The 23646-nt window shown below is 32.3% G+C and overlaps 3 protein-coding genes and 1 long non-coding RNA gene across 4 annotated transcripts; all 4 read right to left on the minus strand.

Moving 5' to 3' along the window:
- Nucleotides 1–2010: 2010 nt before the first annotated feature.
- LOC120578083 (uncharacterized) lies at nucleotides 2011–2755 on the minus strand. Its single transcript, XR_005644017.1, has 2 exons — nucleotides 2685–2755; nucleotides 2011–2257 (listed from the first exon to the last, which is right to left on the minus strand). It is a non-coding gene; the product is annotated as an uncharacterized lncRNA (long non-coding RNA).
- A 3582-nt stretch (nucleotides 2756–6337) lies between these two features.
- LOC25481414 (olee1-like protein) lies at nucleotides 6338–7129 on the minus strand. Its single transcript, XM_013586100.2, has 2 exons — nucleotides 6955–7129; nucleotides 6338–6657 (listed from the first exon to the last, which is right to left on the minus strand). Exons 1-2 carry the CDS (start codon nucleotides 7127–7129, stop codon nucleotides 6338–6340), a joined length of 495 nt encoding a protein of 164 aa, XP_013441554.2.
- A 4264-nt stretch (nucleotides 7130–11393) lies between these two features.
- LOC120578400 (olee1-like protein) lies at nucleotides 11394–12184 on the minus strand. Its single transcript, XM_039831092.1, has 2 exons — nucleotides 12010–12184; nucleotides 11394–11713 (listed from the first exon to the last, which is right to left on the minus strand). The coding sequence occupies exons 1-2, from the start codon at nucleotides 12182–12184 to the stop codon at nucleotides 11394–11396; spliced, it is 495 nt and encodes a 164-aa protein (XP_039687026.1).
- Nucleotides 12185–19815: 7631 nt separating this feature from the next.
- On the minus strand, nucleotides 19816–20607 carry LOC25480998 (olee1-like protein). Its single transcript, XM_024774296.1, has 2 exons — nucleotides 20433–20607; nucleotides 19816–20135 (listed from the first exon to the last, which is right to left on the minus strand). Exons 1-2 carry the CDS (start codon nucleotides 20605–20607, stop codon nucleotides 19816–19818), a joined length of 495 nt encoding a protein of 164 aa, XP_024630064.1.
- Nucleotides 20608–23646: the final 3039 nt, after the last annotated feature.

The following is a 23646-nucleotide window of genomic DNA, read 5'->3' on the forward strand; positions in this document are numbered from 1 at the left end:
CCGTCAGTTTACTTTTGTAATGATTAGGCATGCAGTCAATACGAGTTCTGATATGTAACACCAAGGTTGGGAACGACGATTTAATTTTAATTTTGAGTTGAATCTTGGAAACTTTGTTATTATCTATTTATGATTGTTGGAAGATAAGTATGAATTTATTAATGTGATCAGTGAATGATTTTCTTCTTCTACAATGGATTTATTTTAAAAGAAAACATTTTATTATTATTTTGTAAAATAATGTCGAGTTTTGTAACATCCTTTTTATTAAATAAATTATTATTATTTAATGTTTATCGTTGGAAAATAGGGTGTTACAAGTATAGGTTTCGATTTGTGTTTTGTTGTGTTTGATGAAGGATTGGACTCATTTATGAACTTCAAGGGGGTGATAAAAGGATTGTTGGCCATTTTGGTCGTATTTTCATTATGCAGGACAACGGTTATTAGTACATCCAATGGTGGTAAAAGGGGACAAAACATGAGTGGTATTTTGGAGTGATTTGGAGGAGTGGGTTAAGAATAGGATTACTGATTTTGTGTGTGTATAGGGTGAGGGTGGTGGTGTGGTGGTAGATTTGATGTGTTTGGGTGAGGGTGGTGGTGTGGTGGTCGATTTGGTGTGATTGGGTGAGAAGGGCATGTCGTGTGGTGGTCGATAAGGTGCGATGAAATGAGAGGCAATTCAATTAGAGATGGTGATGAATAGTGTTTTCATCGCCAAAGTATTTCAATGTTTTTGTATATCTCTTTAATACATGTTATGATCAAATGAACTCTAAAAGTTTATAATGAGACTTTTCTACATATCTCAAAATGACATATCTTTTTAACTTTTATTCCAATATTAATTACTTTTTTTTTTCCAATTATACCCCTATTTGATAAGAATAATTTAATAAAAGTTATATTTTCTCTTTCATTTTTATAATTTTTTTCTTAGCATATGTAAAATGGTCCAATTAGAGTTCTCATTGTGGGAGGGAAGGAGTATCTCATATGTTTTCTGCAAATACGAACATAATATCTCATATATTTTCATAAATATAAACACATAAAAATATTTCAATCACCAATTGAGAATGCACAGATAAAATACACATATAGACACTTTATTTTTGCATTGAAACTATTAGTATTCAAATTGCGTTGTATTCGTGTGTATGTGTGTGCGTGCACACTCCATCCGTTTTTAAATACATGTTGCAGTTTTACCATGTGCCTTATTCGCATAACTTATTTTATCCATATTGATTTAATTAATATAAAAACATAAATATTTTTTTAAGATAAAATACAAATATTAGCATATAAGATATTTGATTTGTCTCAATAAATATTATCAAATTATAAAATTTTTATTATAATAATTAAACATATTAATAATCAAAATTATCTATTGGATATGTACCGTAGGAGAAATTTTTTCTTGAGCACTTACCCAAATTAATATTATATGGGGACCTGATAGGAAATCAACAAAATTAAACACAAATAATTTAGTTACATAATTGATATCATTTAGTTTGCTTCTCTTTTTAATTTATTTTGAAGGACTCTTTTAATTTTGTTGATTTCATGTGAATGTACCTAAATATTCAATCCGTTTTAAAATGAGTGTCATTTTAGCAAAATAAAATTGTTTCAAAATGAAGTCACTTTCAGTTTCCAATGAAATAATAATTTTTCCTATCCTTCAATTAATATTATATACACTACTTACAAAGTATAGTATTTGATTAAGATAATTTGGTAACATAACATCTTTTGTTTTTAATTAATGTATTTTTTAACATGTATGAATTTTTTTTAAACGATATTCATTTTAAAACGGAACGAGTAATATTGATTTGGAGATGTGTGTAAAAAAGACATTTTGGTAAAGTAGTTGACTGTAACAAATATTTAAGAATTTAAGGAGTAAACTTTATCATCTTTCAGAGGATTAGATTATATCTGAGTATAAAATTGTTTTACAGATCAAAGCGATAAGTAATTTATTAGTAAACATATGATTTAAAACTGAATCATTGTATTTATTTTCCACCAGTCAAAAAGACTGTGTGAAGATATACTTTGACAAGGTACTACAATTATCTGATGCAACAACATAAATCCTCTCTTACACATTTACCAATACCAGTGGAGAAGCCCCTTTCTTCACAATAATCAAGACACATTTGTATGTTACTTGGACATGACATTCTGGGAATGCAATGAACGCTTGGAGGAGGTATTATATACCCTGCTGCTCCTCCTACAATCAATAGAATGATGTGAAAAATTACAAGCACAAATTTAAAATTCATAAATTTATATAAAATTTAACAATTATTATTATTTTATTTTTTGTATACAACAAGTTTGACTATGGATCATTCTACATATACCAACAATTTTTTATTTCTTTTTAGGAAATATACCAACAAATATTATATTAACATATCAGAAGAAGAATGATTTGAATCTAATAGAAGTGACTAATGCATACTAATGTTCATTGAATATGACTTTTTTCAAGTACCTTTTAAACATGTCAAACATTGTACATATTTTTATGAAAAACATTATTCTCAATGTTAGAACATAATTTTAATTTCATTTTTGTTGAGTAGAGATGATTGTATTAGAATTCTAAAGAAAAGTACATAAAAAAATAAATATAGAAAAACGAAATTTGCTACCTGAACACAAAACATAAACAATGCATAGAACATAAATGAAAAACTGCACACGGTTTATGCCGGTTGCCATGTTCTCTTGAATGATGAATGAAAAAATACATTGACAACGATAAGCTATTTATAGAGTTTTTCTAGTCAAACATATTATTAAATTAGTTTTTCTAGTCAAATATATTAATTAGTATATTTTATATTATTTTTTCTTTGTGGTGGTCGGAGATTATTAATTAGTATATTTCATATTTATTTTTTGTGGTGGCTGGGATTTGAACCTTTGGCCTTGCATATATTAACTGTCCTTGTAAGTTTAACTCAGCTGGTAGGGATATGCAAAATATAAATATAAATATAAATATAAATATAAATATAAATATAAATATAAATATAAATATAAATATAAATGTTTTTGTAATAGTTTTGAAATAAATATTTTGATATTAAATAAATAAATATTAATGAGTGTATTTCATATTTCTTTGTATAAATAAATAAATATTATTAAAATTAATGATTGTTGCTCCCGTGAACATAGCTCAGTTGGCAGGGGTCGGGGTTCGAACTCCGGACATCCCACTTATTCACATTGAAAAAGTTGAATTATAGTCACTAGGCTACTTGACAAAAAAAAATAAAATTAATGATTGTTTTAGATAGATAAATATTTTGAGTGTTCTATTGTCATAACTTAAATAAATATTTCTTCGCATGAATAAATAAATGTTATTGAGTGTTTTAGTTAAATAAATATATTGAAGTTAAGTTTTTCTATTTATATTAAATTATATTAGTGTGTACCCATTGACCACAATGAGAAAAATTATTTTGAATTAAATTAAAAATAAAATATTTAATGCTTCATGTCAAATTATGTAAAATTTGATGTAAAAAAAAGATCACAAGAAAATAAGACAACTTTTAAGTTTTATGTTATATCTAAAATTTATAGATCGATATTAACTCAAGAATAATCATGTCCGATAACAAGAAGTATTTCAAACTTAATCTAATAATCATACTTAACCTTAGGCATATTAGTACCAAGCCTCAAAAGTACACACAAATCAAATAACAATATGAGTATTTAATGATAACTTAACAAGCTTTCAAATAGTAAGAATCTGAAAACAAAATCAGCACTCAAGTAAGATAAAAATGCATAAAAACTTCGATGTGATAAAACAATCACTAACTCAATATGAGAATTTGAAGTAACTGGGTTTCTTTTTTTTTTTTTTTTTGTATTACTATATAAATAATAAAAGTAGGGAAATGTAATATACTCATATACACGTCGACCAGATTATGGCCCCTTTCAACTGACCATTGTTTTCATGTTGATTGTGTCTTTGGGAACCCTTTTAGTGTATTGACCTATAAACAAACTCTGGAAACACATTTGGGCACTACGGGATCAAAATTGGGGAATTTGAGTGAAAAAGGGTTGAAACCGGTAACATTTTTCTCCAGAATTATGAACGGTGGCTTAAGCGAACGCGTAAGCGAGCATTCATAAGCCAGGTCGCTTAAGCGAGCCGCAAGCGACCCATAAAGCAAACCTGATAGCTACTGGAACCCGTTCGCTTAAGCGAATTGCCTTTTTCCAGTACTTCTTGATTTTTGGTTTCGGGTCTTAGGAGGCCAATCCGAGCTTTGTAAAATGATTCTTTCAACTTGTTTAAAATCTGTTTGAACCCCTAATCCTATTGGAACATGTTTTGCTCATTCAAATTTGGAATTCTTCATTTTGGGTTGAAACTTGAAATTTTGGGAAATGTCGGATTTTGTCGAAACGAACTTTTGTGAACTAACTAAGGTTACAAGTTGAGCCTACAGTTCCTATAGACTTAGACAAGGCTTGTAATGTTGGTTAATTGTCTTAATCATGTCAAACTTGAATTTCGGGTGGGAATGTGGAAAATGTGAACTTGAGTTTTCTCATACGAACTTAAGCTATTCTTTGAACTAATGTCCAATAGTTTGTAAGTGGCTTAAGCTCATGACTACATGAGTGATTAAGAATATCTTGTGAGTTTTCAAACTTGAATAAATTATTTTATCTTGGAAATTATCAATGTTAGCCATTTGCTACTTGATATGAATTTTACCGGAAACTATTCTTTTTAGCCAATTGTCTTATGACCTTTCGTGACTAGCCTTATATGACTAATTGAAGGTGTGTGATGAATTATAGATGTTGGATATGATATTTATCATGAGGTGTTTTGTTTTCTCTTTACTTATAATATGAGAAATATTGGAATGGTGAAACTATATGATGTAGTTGATGTTGAATGATATTGAAGATCATTGATGTTTGGTGATAATGTGATGATGACTCTAAAATGAATTATGACTTGATTGTTGTGTGGACGTAAATACTTCATAATGCAAATGTTGTTGAGATGATCAATACAATTGGAAGTTATCCTTTACATTGTTGTGATTATTTGAGGTGATGTTGCATTGTCGAGTCTTTGCTTGTATGTCCATGCATCATAGTCATGCTGAGTCTTGTGGTTGTAAAAGGGACGTGCTCTTTTATTTCGGTGATAATGTAAGACGGGTAAGAAATCTTACATATGATGTGTTTGATACATCATGGGTGACGACCTTGAGGTGATTTGGTACCACATGCATATATGTGTCGGTTTAGGCGCATATCATTTGACATGAGTCTTTTTTGAGCATATGAATGATGAATGTTGGTGCTAAGTGTGTTTTTCAAATACTTGCCTTTGGGATTTGGAATTGTGATAAGAATGTATATATGGAAATTATTTATTCTTGATTAATGATATGATACTTGATTTAATTATTCATGTTTATCTGTTATGTGGATTATGATGATGTAATGCTAACCCCAGTGGTTTTGACCGCCTACCTGTCTGTATGGATGGGTAGACGTTGTACATGATTAGTTGTTTGGTGAGTTGGTCGTGGTTGCTTAATTGGATAGTGGGAGCTATCTCCGCCATCGTGTCTTAGAGTCTAGGATGGCTCTGATCTAGGTGTCTTTTGTGTTTACCCTAGATAGTCTGTTTGATTTTATTTATGTTGGAGATTTGTCCATTGTTGGGACTTGGAGAATTTTAGATTGATATATTTTTGATATCATGGCATGTATATTTTGAATTATATGATTTATAATCTGCTGCGACTGTTGAGATTTTTATACATGCATGTTGTTTTGGAATTTGTGTGATGACGTAGCGTCTATTTCTTGAATATATGTATTATTCGCGTGTTTAATCGCTTTAATAGAAATAATCAACATGAAAACAATGGTCATTTGAACACAATTCATCAATCAACCCATTTCAACAACAATAACTCATTTATCATCATCAATTCATGAATTATGAATACCCAAATCATAAATCACCAACAACAATATCACTTAGCAACAACAACATCAATTAAACATGGTTCTCTTCATAATTCAAAAACATCATAGCATAATTCAACCAATTGAGCATACAATGAACATGAGTTTGTATAGTTACACATAATAACCAACAACACATTTTTGCAGAGAAATAATAATTTAAACATATACAGGTCAATTGTGCCAATAGAATTTTCACAACATTAAGTGGCTTTTATTTTATTTTTTATTTACGATTAATGAATAAGTTGAATGATTGTTTAAACAATCAATTATCATCAATCTTGTCCAAACCCAACTCATTGGCAAGCTTGTAACATTCCTCATCAATTGTCTTGGTCCTGAATGCAAGGGGTTTAACAACACGAACCACGCGAACGACACCCTCCATCTTGGTGGGGACAATGATGTTGTTCTCCATAAATGTTGTACATGTACCCTTTGTATTTACGGGTTTCACCATGCAAACCTCTTCCTCATGATAACCGTGTACTTTAATGTTGTAGAAACCATCTTTGTCGGTGGTACTCTCCTTCACAAATGTCACATTTTTCTCTCCCTTAGTGCACTCAAAAGTCACTTTAACACCTGCACATCATTTGATTAAGATTTTTTTTTTTGTCCGTCAAGAATCCGAGCTAATTGAAATAACAACGAAAATTCAGAGACAAAAATAAAAAATAAAATTAAACTCATCTTTAATTTTGTCGTTAAATGTCAAAGATGCTAGTTTTGGCGATCAATTTTATGGTTGCCGTCTCTAATTTCTATATTCATTTCAAAAAAATTGAAGCATTAATGATATATTAATAGTATATACATATATATGATGATAAATTATGGGTTAGAAAATATATGTTGTGTGATAATATTGTTGTTATTTACCTTTTAGGGGTTTGCTCAGCCTTGACTGCAATTGGAAGGCGCATGGATCACAGTAGATCTGGCCATTAACAAAGAAAATTTGATCTTTTCTGGAAGCATCGTTTGGTGCAGCCAAGACAGATGCGAAGCAAAAGGCTGAGACAATGAGAGCAACGACAGTAAATAATCTTGCCATTTTATTTGTTTATTTATTGTTGTTTGTTGATGGTGGTTTATTGGTCTGATTTTTATTTCCCTTTGTGATGAAAAACAATGTGATACTACCAAGACTTATATAGGAGCATGCAATAATCTTGGTCCAATCGTTTGTGTGTGGTAATTAACTAATTATGGAGTTTGTTATATTTGGAATGAGAAACACTTGCTCATATTTTGATTTTCCGCCATTGGTTTATTTGACTTAACAAATGAATGAGATAAAACTTTGGAGCCTCTTTCAAATTTGTATTGCCTATTTGGAAAAATAAATATAACTAGACTTTTCACCCGATATACGATGTAAATATATTTTGGAAAAACAAAAATACATCGTATAATTCCAACTTAATATTCAAATGTCATAACTTTAAATTTAAGAATAATAGAAGTTTCCGTGTCTACACATTTCTGAAAATTTCTTTAAACATTACATTCAAAGTATTATCAATGCAAACACCTTCATCTGTTAGTAAAATTTTTAGTCCATTTCTTGAAGTAACCCTTGACATTGATACATAAAATTGACCATGCAAGAACATTAGCAATAGAAGGTATATGCTGACTTGTTTTAGTGACTATCCTTGACAATGTTGCAATCAAAATCTTCCTAATACACCCTATAAGGAAACTTGGATCATAGAACTTTTTTGGTATAATGACATCATGAAAAATATTAACACATGTGAAAATGGTATATATATAAAAGCTAACAATGACACAAATTAAAAATATGACGGGTTGATGCCATCTCTATCTATCAAAACTTATGGTGACTTGACAAACTCTTCACAAATTGGAGGACTTAATTTTCCAATATTGTTGGCGAGCTCTTGACTTCTATTCCATTGTCTTCTAAATAAGCATCTCCAAAGGACCACCTCCAAATATTAATTAGGATATGTATATAGTCATCATCACAAAAAGTTGTATATTGATTTCATATCCCAATGAGACACTTCTTTCAGATGGGATCAAATCGGAAAACATTGTTCTCCCACTTTAGATCTTTGACCAGTGCGTCGAACATATTGTATTTTTTTTTTTTTGAAAGGAGGTTGTATTTACTATAATATATAAGAATAAGAATAAAGTATACTACATTATAGATCTAATGTTAAATATGTTGTATAATACAATTGAATTTACATTAATACATTTAAAGTTACATTAGTCAATGTAATTTAAAGACTAAGAATAAAGTATCGATCTAATGTTTCAACCCTTAATAAGATACTGAGGCCTGCCACGTTTTCCATGGCCAAGCACCAAAATGATCTGCAGGTCCATCAACATAATGAACAAAAGGCAGAACATGCTTAGAAAAATTATAAATTTAAGTGTGTGGTTCCCATGTACAAATTCAACCACCTTGTAACTTTTACTCCATTTTCTCCACTGTAAACATGACCTTTTTCAGTTATATTCCTTGCCAAAATTGTAGACATAAGAGTGATAGTAGTGATTGATATGGAGAAAAATAAAACCAACACAAATACATTTCCTTGACCAAAAAAATTGTAGACATAAGAGTGATAGCAGTGATTGATATGGAGAATAATAAAACCAACAGAAATACATTTCCTTGACAAAAAAAAACAGCAAAATTGAAAATTGGAATTGAAAGAGAGTTAGAGAGGGAAGAAATTGAAAATTTTATTTTAACAGCAAAAATTGAAATGATACTACAAAGGATTGAAATGCTTTAACTGGATTAATAAGAGTAGAAATCTTACATTTGAGGCATTATTTATAGTAAAAGCATGATTAAAGAACAACTCAAAAGTTGTTGTTGCTAAGTGATATTGTTGTTGGTGATTCATGGCTTGGGTATTCATAATTCATGAATTGATGATGATAAATGAGTTGTTGTTGTTGAAATGGGTTGATTGATGAATTAGGTTCAACTGACCATTGTTTTCATGTTGATTGTGTCTTTGGGAACCCTTTTAGTGTATTGACCTATAAACAAACTCTAGAAACACATTTGGGCACTAGGGGATCAAAATTGGGGAATTTGAGTGAAAAAGGGTTGAAACCGGTAACATTTTTCTCCAGAATTATGAACGGTGGCTTAAGCGAATGCGTAAGCGAGCGTTCATAAGCCAGGTCGCTTAAGCGAGCCGCAAGCGACCCATAAAGCAAACCTGATAGCTACTGGAACCCGTTCGCTTAAGCGAATTGCCTTTTTCCAGTACTTCTTGATTTTTGGTTTCGGGTCTTAGGAGGCCAATCCGAGCTTTGTAAAATGATTCTTTCAACTTGTTTAAAATCTGTTTGAACCCCTAATCCTATTGGAACATGTTTTGCTCATTCAAATTTGGAATTCTTCATTTTGGGTTGAAACTTGAAATTTTGGGAAATGTCGGATTTTGTCGAAACGAACTTTTGTGAACTAACTAAGGTTACAAGTTGAGCCTACAGTTCCTATAGACTTAGACAAGGCTTGTAATGTTGGTTAATTGTCTTAATCATGTCAAACTTGAATTTCGGGTGGGAATGTGGAAAATGTGAACTTGAGTTTTCTCATACGAACTTAAGCTATTCTTTGAACTAATGTCCAATAGTTTGTAAGTGGCTTAAGCTCATGACTACATGAGTGATTAAGAATATCTTGTGAGTTTTCAAACTTGAATAAATTATTTTATCTTGGAAATTATCAATGTTAGCCATTTGCTACTTGATATGAATTTTACCGGAAACTATTCTTTTTAGCCAATTGTCTTATGACCTTTTGTGACTAGCCTTATATGACTAATTGAAGGTGTGTGATGAATTATAGATGTTGGATATGATATTTATCATGAGGTGTTTTGTTTTCTCTTTACTTATAATATGAGAAATATTGGAATGGTGAAACTATATGATGTAGTTGATGTTGAATGATATTGAAGATCATTGATGTTTGGTGATAATGTGATGATGACTCTTAAATGAATTATGACTTGATTGTTGTGTGGACGTAAATACTTCATAATGCAAATGTTGTTGAGATGATCAATACAATTGGAAGTTATCCTTTACATTGTTGTGATTATTTGAGGTGATGTTGCATTGTCGAGTCTTTGCTTGTATGTCCATGCATCATAGTCATGCTGAGTCTTGTGGTTGTAAAAGGGACGTGCTCTTTTACTTCGGTGATAATGTAAGACGGGTGTGAAATCTTACATATGATGTGTTTGTTACATCATGGGTGACGACCTTGAGGTGATTTGGTACCACATGCATATATGTGTCGGTTTAGGCACATATCATTTGACATGAGTCTTTTTTGAGCATATGAATGATGAATGTTGGTGCTAAGTGTGTTTTTCAAATACTTGCCTTTGGGATTTGGAATTGTGATAAGAATGTATATATGGAAATTATTTATTCTTGATTAATGATATGATACTTGATTTAATTATTCATGTTTATCTGTTATGTGGATTATGATGATGTAATGCTAACCCCAGTGGTTTTGACCGCCTACCTGTCTGTATGGATGGGTAGACGTTGTACATGATTAGTTGTTTGGTCAGTTGGTCGTGGTTGCTTAATTGGATAGTGGGAGCTATCTCCGCCATCGTGTCTTAGAGTCTAGGATGGCTCTGATCTAGGTGTCTTTTGTGTTTACCCTAGATAGTCTGTTGGATTTTATTTATGTTGGAGATTTGTCCATTGTTGGGACTTGGAGAATTTTAGATTGATATATTTTTGATATCATGGCATGTATATTTTGAATTATATGATTTATAATCTGCTGCGACTGTTGAGATTTTTATACATGCATGTTGTTTTGGAATTTGTGTGATGACGTAGCGTCTATTTCTTGAATATATGTATTATTCGCGTGTTTAATCGCTTTAATAGAAATAATCAACATGAAAACAATGGTCATTTGAACACAATTCATCAATCAACCCATTTCAACAACAATAACTCATTTATCATCATCAATTCATGAATTATGAATACCCAAATCATAAATCACCAACAACAATATCACTTAGCAACAACAACATCAATTAAACATGGTTCTCTTCATAATTCAAAAACATCATAGCATAATTCAACCAATTGAGCATACAATGAACATGAGTTTGTATAGTTACACATAATAACCAACAACACATTTTTGCAGAGAAATAATAATTTAAACATATACAGGTCAATTGTGCCAATAGAATTTTCACAACATTAAGTAGCTTTTATTTTATTTTTTGTTTACGATTAATGAATAAGTTGAATGATTGTTTAAACAATCAATTATCATCAATCTTGTCCAAACCCAACTCATTGGCAAGCTTGTAACATTCCTCATCAATTGTCTTGGTCCCGAATGCAAGGGGTTTAACAACACGAACCACGCGAACGACACCCTCCATCTTGGTGGGGACAATGATGTTGTTCTCCATAAATGTTGTACATGTACCCTTTGTATTTACGGGTTTCACCATGCAAACCTCTTCCTCATGATAACCGTGTACTTTAATGTTGTAGAAACCATCTTTGTCGGTGGTACTCTCCTTCACAAATGTCACATTTTTCTCTCCCTTAGTGCACTCAAAAGTCACTTTAACACCTGCACATCATTTGATTAAGATTTTTTTTTAGACCGTCAAGAATCCGAGCTAATTGAAATAACAACGAAAATTCAGAGACAAAAATAAAATATAAAATTAAACTCATCTTTAATTTTGTCGTTAAATGTCAAAGATGCTAGTTTTGGCGATCAATTTTATGGTTGCCGTCTCTAATTTCTATATTCATTTCAAAAAAATTGAAGCATTAATGATATATTAATAGTATATACATATATGTGATGATAAATTATGGGTTAGAAAATATAAGTTGTGTGATAATATTGTTGTTATTTACCTTTTAGGGGTTTGCTCAGCCTTGACTGCAATTGGAAGGCGCATGGATCACAGTAGATCTGGCCATTAACAAAGAAAATTTGATCTTTTCTGGAAGCATCGTTTGGTGCAGCCAAGACAGATGCGAAGCAAAAGGCTGAGACAATGAGAGCAACGACAGTAAATAATCTTGACATTTAATTTGTTTATTTATTGTTGTTTGTTGATGGTGGTTTATTGGTCTGATTTTTATTTCCCTTTGTGATGAAAAACAATGTGATACTACCAAGACTTATATAGGAGCATGCAATAATCTTGGTCCAATCGTTTGTGTGTGGTAATTAACTAATTATGGAGTTTGTTATATTTGGAATGAGAAACACTTGCTCATATTTTGATTTTCCGCCATTGGTTTATTTGACTTAACAAATGAATGAGATAAAACTTTGGAGCCTCTTTCAAATTTGTATTGCCTATTTGGAAAAATAAATATAACTAGACTTTTCACCCGATATACGATGTAAATATATTTTGGAAAAACAAAAATACATCGTATAATTCCAACTTAATATTCAAATGTCATAACTTTAAATTTAAGAATAATAGAAGTTTCCGTGTCTACACATTTCTGAAAATTTCTTTAAACATTACATTCAAAGTATTATCAATGCAAACACCTTCATCTGTTAGTAAAATTTTTAGTCCATTTCTTGAAGTAACCCTTGCCATTGATACATAAAATTGACCATGCAAGAACATTAGCAATAGAAGGTATATGCTGACTTGTTTTAGTGACTATCCTTGACAATGTTGCAATCAAAATCTTCCTAATACACCCTATAAGGAAACTTGGATCATAGAACTTTTTTGGTATAATGACATCATGAAAAATATTAACACATGTGAAAATGGTATATATATAAAAGCTAACAATGACACAAATTAAAAATATGACGGGTTGATGCCATCTCTATCTATCAAAACTTATGGTGACTTGACAAACTCTTCACAAATTGGAGGACTTAATTTTCCAATATTGTTGGCGAGCTCTTGACTTCTATTCCATTGTCTTTTAAATAAGCATCTCCAAAGGACCACCTCCAAAGATTAATTAGGATATGTATATAGTCATCATCACAAAAAGTTGTATATTGATTTCATATCCCAATGAGACACTTCTTTCAGATGGGATCAAATCGGAAAACATTGTTCTCCCACTTTAGATCTTTGACCAGTGCGTCGAACATATTGTATTTTTTTTTTTTGAAAGGAGGTTGTATTTACTATAATATATAAGAATAAGAATAAAGTATACTACATTATAGATCTAATGTTAAATATGTTGTATAATACAATTGAATTTACATTAATACATTTAAAGTTACATTAGTCAATGTAACTTAAAGACTAAGAATAAAGTATCGATCTAATGTTTCAACCCTTAATAAGATACTGAGGCCTGCCACGTTTTCCATGGCCAAGCACCAAAATGATCTGCAGGTCCATCAACATAATGAACAAAAGGCAGAACATGCTTAGAAAAATTATAAATTTAAGTGTGTGGTTCCCATGTACAAATTCAACCACCTTGTAACTTTTACTCCATTTTCTCCACTGTAAACATGACCTTTTTCAGTTATATTCCTTGCCAAAATTGTAGACATAAGAGTGATAGTAGTGATTGATATGGAGAAAAATAAAACCAACACAAATACATTTCCTTGACCAAAAAAATTGTAGACATAAGAGTGATAGCAGTGATTGATATGGAGAATAATAAAACCAACAGAAATACATTTCCTTGACAAAAAAAAACAGCAAAATTGAAAATTGGAATTGAAAGAGAGTTAGAGAGGGAAGAAATTGAAAATTTTATTTTAACAGCAAAAATTGAAATGATACTACAAAGGATTGAAATGCATTAACTGGATTAATAAGAGTAGAAATCTTACATTTGAGGCATTATTTATAGTAAAAGCATGATTAAAGAACAACTCAAAAGTTGTTGTTGCTAAGTGATATTGTTGTTGGTGATTCATGGCTTGGGTATTCATAATTCATGAATTGATGATGATAAATGAGTTGTTGTTGTTGAAATGGGTTGATTGATGAATTAGGTTCAACTGACCATTGTTTTCATGTTGATTGTGTCTTTGGGAACCCTTTTAGTGTATTGACCTATAAACAAACTCTAGAAACACATTTGGGCACTAGGGGATCAAAATTGGGGAATTTGAGTGAAAAAGGGTTGAAACCGGTAACATTTTTCTCCAGAATTATGAACGGTGGCTTAAGCGAACGCGTAAGCGAGCGTTCATAAGCCAGGTCGCTTAAGCGAGCCGCAAGCGACCCATAAGAGAGCAAACCTGATAGCTACTGAAACCCGTTCGCTTAAGCGAATTGCCTTTTTCCAGCACTTCTTGATTTTTAGTTTCGGGTCTTAGGAGGCCAATCCGAGCTTTGTAAAATGATTCTTTCAACTTGTTTAAAATCTGTTTGAACCCCTAATCCTATTGGAACATGTTTTGCTCATTCAAATTTGGAATTCTTCATTTTGGGTTGAAACTTGAAATTTTGGGAAATGTCGGATTTTGTCGAAACGAACTTTTGTGAACTAACTAAGGTTACAAGTTGAGCCTACAGTTCCTATAGACTTAGACAAGGCTTGTAATGTTGGTTAATTGTCTTAATCATGTCAAACTTGAATTTCGGGTGGGAATCTGGAAAATGTGAACTTGAGTTTTCTCATACGAACTTAAGCTATTCTTTGAACTAATGTCCAATAGTTTGTAAGTGGCTTAAGCTCATGACTACATGAGTGATTAAGAATATCTTGTGAGTTTTCAAACTTGAATAAATTATTTTATCTTGGAAATTATCAATATTAGCCATTTGCTACTTGATATGAATTTTACCGGAAACTATTCTTTTTAGCCAATTGTCTTATGACCTTTTGTGACTAGCCTTATATGACTAATTGAAGGTGTGTGATGAATTATAGATGTTGGATATGATATTTATCATGAGGTGTTTTGTTTTCTCTTTACTTATAATATGAGAAATATTGGAATGGTGAAACTATATGATGTAGTTGAAGTTGAATGATATTGAAGATCATTGATGTTTGGTGATAATGTGATGATGACTCTTAAATGAATTATGACTTGATTGTTGTGTGGACGTAAATACTTCATAATGCAAATGTTGTTGAGATGATCAATACAATTGGAAGTTATCCTTTACATTGTTGTGATTATTTGAGGTGATGTTGCATTGTCGAGTCTTTGCTTGTATGTCCATGCATCATAGTCATGCTGAGTCTTGTGGTTGTAAAAGGGACGTGCTCTTTTACTTCGGTGATAATGTAAGACGGGTGTGAAATCTTACATATGATGTGTTTGTTACATCATGGGTGACGACCTTGAGGTGATTTGGTACCACATGCATATATGTGTCGGTTTAGGCACATATCATTTGACATGAGTCTTTTTTGAGCATATGAATGATGAATGTTGGTGCTAAGTGTGTTTTTCAAATACTTGCCTTTGGGATTTGGAATTGTGATAAGAATGTATATATGGAAATTATTTATTCTTGATTAATGATATGATACTTGATTTAATTATTCATGTTTATCTGTTATGTGGATTATGATGATGTAATGCTAACCCCAGTGGTTTTGACCGCCTACCTGTCTGTATGGATGGGTAGACGTTGTACATGATTAGTTGTTTGGTCAGTTGGTCGTGGTTGCTTAATTGGATAGTGGGAGCTATCTCCGCCATCGTGTCTTAGAGTCTAGGATGGCTCTGATCTAGGTGTCTTTTGTGTTTACCCTAGATAGTCTGTTGGATTTTATTTATGTTGGAGATTTGTCCATTGTTGGGACTTGGAGAATTTTAGATTGATATATTTTTGATATATCAGGTTGAAGTGTTGGAATAAAGAAGTTTTTGGCAATATTCATGATTTAGTCAAAACCACCGAAGCCTCCCTTCAAACCGTCCATGCCCAAATCCAAACACTTGGCCACACAGAGTTACTTGTTCAAGAAGAAAAACAAGCACAACATGACCTTGACTTAGCCCTGAACAAAGAAGAACTATTTTGGTTGGAGAAATCTAAAGTTAGATGGCATTTAGAAGGTGACAGGAATACTGCATATTTCCATAGAGTCACAAAGATTAAAAATACCACTAAATTGATCACTAGAATCAAAGATGGAGATAATTTGATCACTGAACCTGACCAGATTGCCTCTCATGCTGTTAATTATTTTCAAAATGTTTTTTGTACTAACTCTTTTTTGCAGGATAATGCTTTGGTGGAAGATGCAATTCCTGAAATGATTACTGCAGAAGTCAACAACATTTTAACCATGATTCCAACACGTGAAGAGATTAAATGTGTTGTTTTCTCTCTAAACTCCGATAGTGCTCCAGGGCCAGATGGATTTGGAGCTAGTTTTTTTCAAACTTATTGGGATATTATCAATGAGGATGTCATCAATGCAGTCTTGCAATTTTTCAACACAGGTTGGATTCTTCCCAATTACAATGCCAACACAATGGTACTCATTCCAAAAACTACAAATGCAGACACTATGGATCAATTTAGACCTATAGCTATGGCAAACTTCAAGTTCAAGATCATTTCTAAAATTATAGCTGATAGGTTAGCTCAAATCATGCCAATTATCATTTCTGAGGAGCAAAGAGGGTTCATACAAGGAAGGAACATTAAAGATTGTGTCTGTTTAGCATCCGAAGCAATCAATCTGATGGATAAGAGAGCTTATGGTGGGAATCTCGCTTTAAAAGTGGACATCAATAAAGCTTTTGACACTTTGGAGTGGAGCTTTTTACTTAAAGTTCTCAGGAAATTTGGGTTCAGTGAAAAATTTTGTGATTGGATCATAGCCATTCTTCACTCTGCAACCATCTCAATCAATATCAATGGCACACAACAAGGATATTTCAAATGTTCAAGGGGGGTCAGGCAGGGAGACCCTCCGTCTCCTCTTCTTTTCTGCATAGCAGAAGATGTTCTTAGCAGGAGTTTGAGCAAACTTGTGGAGCAAGGCAAGCTGGAACAAATGAATGGAACAAGAAGATATAAGGTACCTTCTCATGCTTTATATGCTGATGATATATGGTGTTTTGTAAAGGTAAAAGGTCTTGTGTGGAAGCTCTGGTAGATCTGTTTACTAAATATGCACAAGAGTCAGGGCAAATGGTCAATCCAAACAAATCAACTGTTTTTGCTGGTTCAATTTCTGTTTCTAGATTGAATCAACTCATCAACATTATTGGATTCAAACATGGTACTTTACCATTCACATATCTTGGTATCCCTATTTTCAAAGGCAAACCAAAAGTCAGACATTTGCAGCCAATAGTTGACAAGATTAGAGCAAAGCTATCAACCTGGAAAGCATCTTTGTTATCCATTGCAGGAAGAGTTCAAATGGTTAAATCAGTCATTCAAAGTATACTTACTCATTCCATTACTGTGTATAATTGGCCAACATCACTGCTCAAGGATTTGGAGAAAAGCATCAGGAACTTTATTTGGTCAGGGGATACTTCAAAAAGGAAACTGGTGACTGTGGCATGGAAAAAGTTATGCAGGCCTTTTGATCAAGGAGGATTGGGGATTAGATCTCTTATCCAGCTAAACTCAGCATCAAACTTGAAGTTATGCTGGAACATGTTGCAATCTAAACAAAGTTGGGCCTCCCTTTTAACTAACAGAGTGATCAGAAATGGGAAAGTTATTAACCACCATATTTTTTCCTCTATTTGGTCAAGCATCAAAACAGAATATGGTGTTATTATGGAAAACTCTTCTTGGCTTCTTGGAAATGGTGAAGACATTAGGTTTTGGACTGATTCTTGGTGTGGGGAACCTTTTGTTAATCAAGTGCCTGCTGACAACATTGACATTAACACTAGAGTTTCAGAGTTCATTACTTATTCCCAATGGAATTTTAATCAAGATTTCATCAATAATTTTCCTCAATTGCCCCACATTATTCAACAAGTAACAATTGATGCTCAAGATAAACAAGATGAATTGGTGTGGAAGACAACAACCTTAGGCTCCTTATCCCTCAAAGAAGCATACCAGTTCAAAGCTCATCAATATCAGCCTTTAAATTGGGCAAAGATTATTTGGTCTCAACACATCCCCCCTCCAAGTCCCTTCTGGTTTGGAGAATAATGAATGACAAATTACCTTGTGATGGAAACCTTAAGCACAGAGGTTGTAGTTTGGCCTCCATCTGCAATCTTTGTGGCAAGCATGAAGACTCTACTTCTCATTTATTCTTTCACTGCTCCTACTCAATGCAATTATGGAGATGGTTTGAATCTATCATTCAATTAACAATTCAGTTTTCTGATATTGAGGATGTCTGGAACCTATGCAATAGAGGTTGGTCTCCTCATTGTCAGTTGATTGTTAAAGCTGCTTTAATATTCATCTTCAATGCTATTTGGTTCTCCAGGAACTCTGCTAGATTCAACAACAAAATTATACCATGGAGAACTGCAGTATCAAACATTATCTTTGGTGTTTCCTTATCTACAAGCAAGTCAAGGTTATCTGGTAGTTCATCAATGATTGGGTTTTCAATTTTAAAAGCTCTCAATTGTAAGATCAATCCCCCTCCTTCTAGCATGGTCAAAGAAATATTTTGGAGTCCCCATTTTCTGAATTGGATTAAAGCTAATTGTGATGGTGCTGCCACTACAGTTGCATCCTCATGCGGTGGAATATTCAGAAATTGTAAAGGTCAGTTTCTTGGAGGATTTGCTGAGAATTTGCTCGGTGGTAACTCTCTTTTTGCTGAGCTTTGTGGCATAATGAGAACATTGGAAATAGCTCAACAGAGAAATTACAAATTTTTATGGTTGGAAACTGATTCTTTGATATCAGTTCTTGCTTTCAAAAACAAAGATATAGTTCCTTGGCATATAAGAAACAGGTGGTTTAACTGTTTGAAATATATTGAGAGTATTAATTTCATTGTGTCCCACATATATAGGGGGGGGGGGGGAATGTCTGTGCAGATAGGTTAGCTCATATAGGTTTATCTCCAACCTCTTTTCAGTATTTTTACACTTTGCCTTTGGAAGTTAGAGAAGCGTATGTACACAACAGACTAGGGTTACCTAGTTACAGATTTTCTTTTGGTTGAGAAGGTCAGGCATGACCCCCCCTTCTCTTTTTGTAACAATCTTTTTTTGGTAAATATTTTGGTGAGTACCTGCACCTCACTAGTTTAAAAAAAAAAAAAAATTGAATTATATGATTTATAATCCGCTGCGACTGTTGAGATTTTTATACATGTATGTTGTTTTGGAATTTGTGTGATGACGTAGCGTCTATTTCTTGAATATATGTTTTATTCGCGTGTTTAATCGCTTTAATAGAAATAATCAACATGAAAACAATGGTCATTTGAACACAATTCATCAATCAACCCATTTCAACAACAATAACTCATTTATCATCATCAATTCATGAATTATGAATACCCAAGTCATAAATCACCAACAACAATATCACTTAGCAACAACAACATCAATTAAACATGGTTCTCTTCATAATTCAAAAACATCATAGCATAATTCAACCAATTGAGCATACAATGAACATGAGTTTGTATAGTTACACATAATAACCAACAACACATTTTTGCAGAGAAATAATAATTTAAACATATACAGGTCAATTGTGCCAATAGAATTTTCACAACATTAAGTGGCTTTTATTTTATTTTTCGTTTACGATTAATGAATAAGTTGAATGATTGTTTAAACAATCAATTATCATCAATCTTGTCCAAACCCAACTCATTGGCAAGCTTGTAACATTCCTCATCAATTGTCTTGGTCCTGAATGCAAGGGGTTTAACAACACGAACCACGCGAACGACACCCTCCATCTTGGTCGGGACAATGATGTTGTTCTCCATAAATGTTGTACATGTACCCTTTGTATTTACGGGTTTCACCATGCAAACCTCTTCCTCATGATAACCCTGTACTTTAATGTTGTAGAAACCATCTTTGTCGGTGGTACTCTCCTTCACAAATGTCACATTTTTATCTCCCTTAGTGCACTCAAAAGTCACTTTAACACTTGCACATCATTTGATTAAGATTTTTTTTTTAGACCGTCAAGAATCCGAGCTAATTGAAATAACAACGAAAATTCAGAGACAAAAATAAAAAATAAAATTAAACTCATCTTTAATTTTGTCGTTAAATGTCAAAGATGCTAGTTTTGGCGATCAATTTTATGGTTGCCGTCTCTAATTTCTATATTCATTTCAAAAAAATTGAAGCATTAATGATATATTAATAGTATATACATATATATGATGATAAATTATGGGTTAGAAAATATAAGTTGTGTGATAATATTGTTGTTATTTACCTTTTAGGGGTTTGCTCAGCCTTGACTGCAATTGGAAGGCGCATGGATCACAGTAGATCTGGCCATTAACAAAGAAAATTTGATCTTTTCTGGAAGCATCGTTTGGTGCAGCCAAGACAGATGCGAAGCAAAAGGCTGAGACAATGAGAGCAACGACAGTAAATAATCTTGCCATTTTATTTTTTTATTTATTGTTGTTTGTTGATGGTGGTTTATTGGTCTGATTTTTATTTCCCTTTGTGATGAAAAACAATGTCATACTACCAAGACTTATATAGGAGCATGCAATAATCTTGGTCCAATCGTTTGTGTGTGGTAATTAACTAATTATGGATTTTGTTATATTTGGAATGAGAAACACTTGCTCATATTTTGATTTTCCGCCATTCGTTTATTTGACTTAACAAATGAATGAGATAAAACTTTGGAGCCTCTTTCAAATTTGTATTGCCTATTTGGAAAAATAAATATAATTAGACTTTTCACCCGATATACGATGTAAATATATTTTGGAAAAACAAAAATACATCGTATAATTCCAACTTAATATTCAAATGTCATAATTTAAGAATAATAGAAGTTTCCGTGTCTACACATTTCTGAAAATTTCTTTAAACATTACATTCAAAGTATTATCAATGCAAACACCTTCATCTATTAGTAAAATTTTTAGTCCATTTCTTGAAGTAACCCTTGACATTGATACATAAAATTGACCATGCAAGAACATTAGCAATAGAAGGTATATGCTGACTTGTTTTAGTGACTATCCTTGACAATGTTGCAATCAAAATCTTCCTAATACACCCTATAAGGAAACTTGGATCATAGAACTTTTTTGGTATAATGACATCATGAAAAATATTAACACATGTGAAAATGGTATATAAATAAAAGCTAACAATGACACTGTTGGAATAAGCCCTAATAGCCAATCTATATTGATTGAGTTTGGTTTTGTATCATGATATTGATATAAATATATATTGTGAATATATAATAACAAGGCATTTCTTTATTGATTTTGTTTTGTTTCAAAATAATAAAGTCCCTACAATAGTTAGTCCGTTTAATGGAACATTAAGTATAACTTAACTGTGAGACCCCATTAAACATAAGGAAACTATTCTCAAAGTATCTGTAGTCAAGCTTTATTGAGAAGTGGGATATCATTAAAGCATAAAGACTATTATGTAGGTAGACTGATGATCACATCTCACAGATCATGGATAAAGAGTTATCAAGTCTTCACAAAGATATAAATATTAGGAGTAATATTTATATTGGATTGATCCGCCATGAGAATACTACATAATAAAAGTTATGAAAAGTGTCATAAGATATTCTCATAGTGATAGTGGTGTATTCCACCCTTCGACCTGAAACCACTATGTACCCTAGATGTTGGAGTCGAGTGCTTTGTCACCATTCAAACGTTGTCCGTAACAGGATGACTATAAAGTTGGTTGATGGTTACTCCATGAATCATGTTGAGGGACATGAGTGACCTAGATGGAATTTGTCCCTCCTACATAACAGGAGAAATGTCTACGGGCCCAATATTGAACAAGACAAGGATGACACGGTCTATGCCTTGTGTTCAATATAGACATGAGGGCAAAAGGGTAATTATACACATGATCATTATCACAGAAAGGTTTCGTCAGATCACATGACATTCTCGTCACTTGGGTAGCAGTGATGTGTTGCTAGATACCGCTCACTGTTTATAATATTAAATATGTGATTTAATATTATTGTCAACGTTACGGGAACCTATAGGGTCACACACAAAGGACAGATAGATGAGAGAAATAAATAAGTAAGACTTATTTATAAAATAATAAGTGAGACTTATTTATAAAATAATAAGTGAGACTTATTATTAATTAAATAATTAAATATGATTTTATTATTTAATTTACCAAAAATAGAGAAACGCGGTTCACCGTAAGGTACGGTGTATTTAAGTGTTGTCTTGTTGTCCACACAAGTGATTCTATAAATAGAACCCTTGTGTTGAAGCATTACTAACTTTTTGTGAGTGCTTAACCTAATTCACAACAGTTGTGAAACCCTAGCCGCCGCTCTCTAAACCTTGTTCTCTCTGAATCTTCGTTGGAATTGGCTAGCACCGGTCATCGGAGAAGTTCTGTTCGTGTGGACTGAGTAGAGGCATCGCTGCTTTGCTTTGCTCGTGATGAGAAAGATTTCTGCTACAAAGGTTCTGCTCTTCAAGAGGTAAACACATGAATCTTAAAGTGTTTAAGTTTCTGTTTGATTTGTGATTAATGATTTAATCAAGATCCGTTTTAATGGGATTTCTTCCGCAAAGAGGATTAAAATTTTTGAAAAACCTCTCTCAAAATCCCTACAGTGGTATCAGAGCTTTTGGTTATGATTAAATCATTAGTTCAAATTACTTTGCCATATTGGATTGCACGATTTAAGAGTTCCTGAATATGTGATTCAAATATTGTGTTATCCTTTCGTGTTAATGTTGTGAACTTGATTAATTAATCCGTGCACGATTCCAAGTAACCGTAATTGTGATTTATTCAAAAATATGTTACTAGCGTGTGAATTTGATTCAAAATCTAGTAGCTGTCAAAGTGTTGACATCACGGGTAGCCATATGCATATGTTTGAATGGCTTGAATTTGATTCAAATCAAAATAATAATATTTTTAGCAAATCAAAAGGTCATGTTTGTGGGACAAATAAGAAACCGTGATTTTACTAATCAAATATTTAAGTGGATATGGTTTTATTCTTTCAAATAAGAGAAATCCATTTAACTAGCATATTGATGGAATGCAAATCCGGTAATAACGATAAGAATATTAAGTGTTGATATTTTATTATTTAAATAATAAGAATTAATTAAAATTGATTGATCAATATCATATATGTGATATATGATTCTAATACAACATCATTATATGTAATATATTGATGATGCCATTCGTTCAATAGGTTTTATGAAATTGATTGTGAATTTGTAGACAATTCGTGAGATTGAGCTTCGATATCCGAATATCCGATTCTGGTGAAGCATCAAAGATCCGGTTGTCCATACTGAACAAACAATTGTTAAAACTATTGATGTTTGATTGTCGTATTAGGGTACCTAACTATACAAGAGTTGTATTATTATGGTTGATCAATTGTTTTCAAGAAGATTGTTGTGACTTTGAACAATTCGTGAGATTGA

Source organism: Medicago truncatula, chromosome 2, assembly GCF_003473485.1.
Source record: "Medicago truncatula cultivar Jemalong A17 chromosome 2, MtrunA17r5.0-ANR, whole genome shotgun sequence".
Classification (NCBI taxonomy): domain Eukaryota; kingdom Viridiplantae; phylum Streptophyta; class Magnoliopsida; order Fabales; family Fabaceae; genus Medicago; species Medicago truncatula.

Bases quoted from the DNA above. Each gene is read 5' to 3' on its own strand.
- LOC25481414 (XM_013586100.2), bottom strand. From the start codon at position 7,129: ATGGCAAGATTATTTACTGTCGTTGCTCTCATTGTCTCAGCCTTTTGC. The intron at 6,658-6,954 runs GTAAATAACAAC...AATGATGTGCAG, and splicing joins GCTGAGCAAACCCCTAAAAG to GTGTTAAAGTGACTTTTGAG.
- LOC120578400 (XM_039831092.1), bottom strand. From the start codon at position 12,184: ATGTCAAGATTATTTACTGTCGTTGCTCTCATTGTCTCAGCCTTTTGC. The intron at 11,714-12,009 runs GTAAATAACAAC...AATGATGTGCAG, and splicing joins GCTGAGCAAACCCCTAAAAG to GTGTTAAAGTGACTTTTGAG.
- LOC25480998 (XM_024774296.1), bottom strand. From the start codon at position 20,607: ATGGCAAGATTATTTACTGTCGTTGCTCTCATTGTCTCAGCCTTTTGC. The intron at 20,136-20,432 runs GTAAATAACAAC...AATGATGTGCAA, and splicing joins GCTGAGCAAACCCCTAAAAG to GTGTTAAAGTGACTTTTGAG.